This window comes from Melampsora larici-populina (genome assembly GCF_000204055.1).
Source record: "Melampsora larici-populina 98AG31 unplaced genomic scaffold MELLAscaffold_266, whole genome shotgun sequence".
NCBI classification, from domain to species: Eukaryota; Fungi; Basidiomycota; class Pucciniomycetes; order Pucciniales; family Melampsoraceae; genus Melampsora; species Melampsora laricis-populina.
In genome coordinates, this window is record NW_006769020.1 from 1 (window position 1) to 4,786 (window position 4,786).

Genomic DNA, 4,786 nt, shown 5'->3' on the forward strand with positions numbered 1-4,786 from the left:
AAAAAAAGGGCTTCAAAAATTAGAGGAGACGGCAGGCAGCGTTGTAATCGCTGAACAGTAGGCCCGACCCTACTGGCGCAAGTGAAAATTGTTGACTGACAGTTTTTGTATAACTTTTGAGATTGCTCGCAAGTTAATGGACAAGGCGAATCCACTACCTCATGCAGCACTAACCCGGTTGTGTTTCTGCCGAGCGAGGTAACAACGTAATGATCATTAGAAGGCAAACAACAATAAGAATACGAGCAACTCCAAAAACTCACGATTTGGGGACCTTAGCATTAATCGTGAATTTGTTATCAATGGCTTCAAGTACTACACAAATTTGGGAAGCAATTTGTTCAAACGGGGTTGTAGTAGTGACATCTGTAAGTGGAGTAGAGACTTCCAAAGTAGGTACTGAGTTTTTTGGAACACAATTACATAATTAACTGGACCATGTAGATTATTAATTTTTTCTAATGCTACTTTATACGCCATATAACATTTACGAGAGAAGACTTCAAATTGTTCATCTACCTCAGCATACATCAAGGATACAAGTATTTGGAAAGAGGTTTATAGAACAATAAGTAATAATTAATGGGTGTTGAGGTGAATCACTGGAATGGGAGCTGAGGGTTTTGGGGGTGGGGGTTGCGTGTGTTATCACACTATTTATGTTCTACTGTTGCAAGGAAGAATTGGTATTTTCTAATGCGTCGTAAGTTGAAGGAGTTACTGATAACAGCAGATGGTGGGATTTGAGTTTAGTAAGTGAATAACGCAAATAGTTGGTGCTGATTTGGGTAGTGGAGCAAATTTGGGATTCCTTATTACCCGTCATTAATATTTTTCTAGCTTTTGAATTGGAAGAGATACATGTGAAATATATACTATAGGATTGAGGTGTCGCGTGAGGTGTCGGGTAAATCTTTGAATCTTTGAATAGATGAAAAGGGAGTAAATTGTAGGGAAATCTTTGTGGAATGAGTAGTTGGAGGGGGACTTCGGGTTGGAGGATTACCTAGGGAAGGGGATAGGCTTGGCATGATGCTAATTTCGAGTAGATTATGAGACAAAGGGGAGTTGTCAAACAGTGTAGTAGGTTAAAGTGGGGTCATTAGGTGAAGATACGGATATATAGAAGATTGGCAAATTAAAGTGAAGTACAGTAGAGTAGTTACATCGCGGTAGTGATTTGTTGGATACACCAATTCATGGTTGACCTTTAACTTCTAATGATAATGATCATGAAATGATGAAACGATGATCAATTTGCAATTAGTATAGGTAGTGAGATCAGGATGCACCAATTCATGGTTGACCTCTAACTTCTAATGATGATGATGATGTTTTTATTTCCTTTTTGCTCATCAAGAATTACTGAAGTGTCAAATCATGATGTAAAAGTTTACACTTGAGTTAGTAATGTTATGATCTCATGAGGTGAAGAGACATCCCAGTTTAGACAGAAGGTTGAAGTGATGACCCAACCTAATGTTGATAAACTCAAAACCATAACAGATTAAGCACCTGGGAATTTCTCATCCAAAGGTCTGGGACTATCCAAACCAAATGAAGGATCAATAGAACTACATTTGTTGTAAAGCTTGTGTGCGTGGAATAAAAGTGATAGGATTGGGAATCATTTATTAACTCCGTGCGCTAGGAATTCTGCTATATCATTAAATCAATATTGAATGTCTTTGTAATGACTGATATGATCTGTTGTTCAATCAAGGGTATATACACCCTCTTGTTTTCTATTTTGTTTTCTTCTTTTTATCTTCATCTTTAATCAAATCTTTTCTTTGTTATTAAACTCAGTTTCTACAGCGTCCCAATCAACAAACCTTTTCTCTTTAAATCTATTCTCAAATCCCTTAGGTTAGTATTGCTCCGCTTTGATTAGAAACTCTCTTGATATCATAGTCTTGTTACTGATTTATTAATACCTAGTAGTGTCAATTAACAGTTCAATAAGCTTGCTTATTGACAAAAACGTATCCCTCCTACCAACGCCGAGACAGTTACGCAACACAGTGTTACGGGGCAGGTTGCGCGTTGCGTAACTGTATCCGTTATCAGGAATTTCCTCGAAATGCTAACGCTGCTGAATCAGTTGCGCTAGCCACTTTTGCGTAACTGATTAGAAATCCCGCCGCTATGTCACATTGATAACGTAACTCCTAGAGTTACGTTAACGCTACTGTAGCTTGATAACTAGTGAAAATTTTCTTTAACATCAAAAAATATATACATAAAATAATGAAACAAGACTTTGAAAGAGTTACTAAATAGAATCAAAAAGACAATTTAATTAAAAATGTTCACAAGTTTAGAATACCACCGATTTTAGTTGTCATGAGGTCACATGAAATTGTTTACCCTAATATGTTCCACAACATTGACAAATTCATCGCCTAGAGGAACCCCCTCGACTAACCACATGCGGGTTGAGACCGACCTCTCAATATTAATTGGACTCAGGCCCCCTCGACTAGCTGAACATACATCAGCCGTGGCGGAGAAGGTTCGCTCAGGTTGGGCCGAAGATCCCGAACTCGCCAGGTGGTCTTGAGCCATCAGTGCAACAATTGGAAACCTGTTGTGATTAACCTGCAAAGAAGCAAATATGATTACATAAGAAAAGAAAGAATGATAACATCCAGACTTACCGACCACCATCGCAGTGCTTCGCTTGGATTGCCAAGATCGTAATCGGGTTCCTTCATACGAAGCGTTCCTCGAAAATAATCTTGAACCTGAGAATCATCACCTAGGTGCTCATGGTCATCATCTTCATCACTATAAACATCGAACATTGCCGAAGTTGTCTGCTTTGTGAAACCTGTATCATCAGATCGCAAAGTTGATGGCTTTCGTTTGATTGATTGTAATTGGTAATCTTTGAATAGCCTATTGAAAGTGGTGTCAGCTTGAATGTAAGTAATTGAGGTCTTTCCAAAATTCTTCTCGAAGTATTTGAGTTGGAAGGCCGGGTGAAGGATCGTTGCCATGATCAGGGTTTCGGTTGAAAGTGCTTCGTCCAGGTAGAGTTTACGTTGCCATGATCAGGGTTTTGGTTGAAAGTGCTTCGTCCAGGTAGAGTTTAACTTTGGTGATCATCGCCTCTATCATTGGATAAAGAGCATCGCTTGTTGATATCTTGAGTTGCCGTTCTTGTAACGCCGCTTGCAATTGAACATACTGCGGTATCACCATTGCACCAGTTGGGAGATTACCCTCCATCTGCTTGGTGATATTCAAGAACGGCTGAAAGAAGTATGTGACTCAATAAGTAGTGTAGATGTAAGTGATCTAGTATTGAATATGAAGCTTACCTCAAGCTCGCGGTTGAGTTCTTCAATCGAAGCCCAATCAGAAGGAGATATAGTAATCTCATGGAAGTAACCGTAAGGTTTTCCATTTTTACGAGGTCGACGAGTCTTTGACTTTACACGTTCCAGATCGTCTTTTAAAAGCTGATCAATCACCTTAAAACGAAAGTTGATTGTGTTGATGTCAATAAAACAATAACCTAAGAATAAAAAAAAACACTAACCTCACATGCCAACCACGCTTTGTGGCGACTGACATACTTGATATTCCACCTAATCCCGTATCCTGCAATTAAAGACCCAAGTGATAGACCTCGGCTTTTCATAACTCGGTTATATTCATTTCGCCATGAAGATGAGCGCGTTATTCTTCGGATAACAAAGTCCAGCTGGAGATGATGTGGATGTAAGTTTGTAGTCATGAAGGATGAAGCTTTGTATACAAAAACTAACCTTGTCCAGGATATAATTCAATTTGTTGGCCTCGCGTTGATGACTTGGGGCCACAGTGTCTTCAAGCAAAATTAGAGGATTGCCTGCATCTTGAGCATCTGCTGCATCCCAGTCAAGCTCGTCGTCTACCGCTGCATCGCCTAAAGTAGCTTCCAATCGAGTGATGATGTTAGTCTACTCTCGGGATTGTCTTCGTCCTCGACCTCTTGAAGGTCATGTTCGACATCAGACAATAGATCCTCGGATGGCGCCGTCGCAACGTCGGGTACTTCAACAACAGGTCCTTCACCAGGTTGTGAATCTTCCGGCTCGTCCTCTTCAGCAACTGTAGCACAAACAGCAGGGAACTGGCCCCGATTTGCAGTCTTGATCTTCCGTGGTGCAGCTGTCTTGAGACCAAGGGCAGCTAGTCCTGCTCCTACAATCAGGGCTAGCTTATGGCAGAAACAGAACGCGTGCATTCTGTCAGGGTTCCAGGTGTAGTTAGGACCACAACGGCCAATGAACTGCCGATGCATTTCATTGGCCATTGTTTTATTGTTCGACCCCGAATCAGTTGTCTGGGAGAGCAAGTGAAGACGTTAAAGAATAAATCAGCCTATATGATAATTTATATTAATGAAATATATATTATATTAAAGAAATCAATAGTGTTACTCATCTTATCGGCGAGGTTGTGCTTGATCAATATGTTGGCCAAAGGCTCAGCCAACCAGACACCTCGGTGTTCCCACACAACTACCTTCAGTGTGAGGTGACGAGATACAAAATTCCAGGCAGGATTGATGTAAGTAACATTAGCACCAATGAAGCCATGACTATTACCCTTCGTAGTCCACACGTCATGTTGCATCGAGAATTTTGAAGTTAAGCCCTGTAATCAAAATCAATGTTAGTTTGAAGTTTGAATGAAAGCCAAATAGAGAAAAGATGAACTGCAAAGAAAATCACACCTTCAGTTCATTAAAAACTTGATTCTTCATCGACAAGTTGAGGTGTTTGGCCTCTAG

The 4,786-nt window shown here is 40.2% G+C and overlaps 1 protein-coding gene across 1 annotated transcript; it reads right to left on the reverse strand.

Annotated features, from left to right (window-relative positions):
• Positions 1-100: 100 nt before the first annotated feature.
• Positions 101-531, reverse strand: MELLADRAFT_114618 (uncharacterized protein; the record flags this gene model as incomplete). Its single annotated transcript, XM_007419598.1, has 3 exons — positions 101-186; positions 264-399; positions 438-531. Coding segments are annotated over 3 exons (316 nt in total), but the record flags the coding sequence as incomplete, so codon positions are not given.
• Positions 532-4,786: the final 4,255 nt, after the last annotated feature.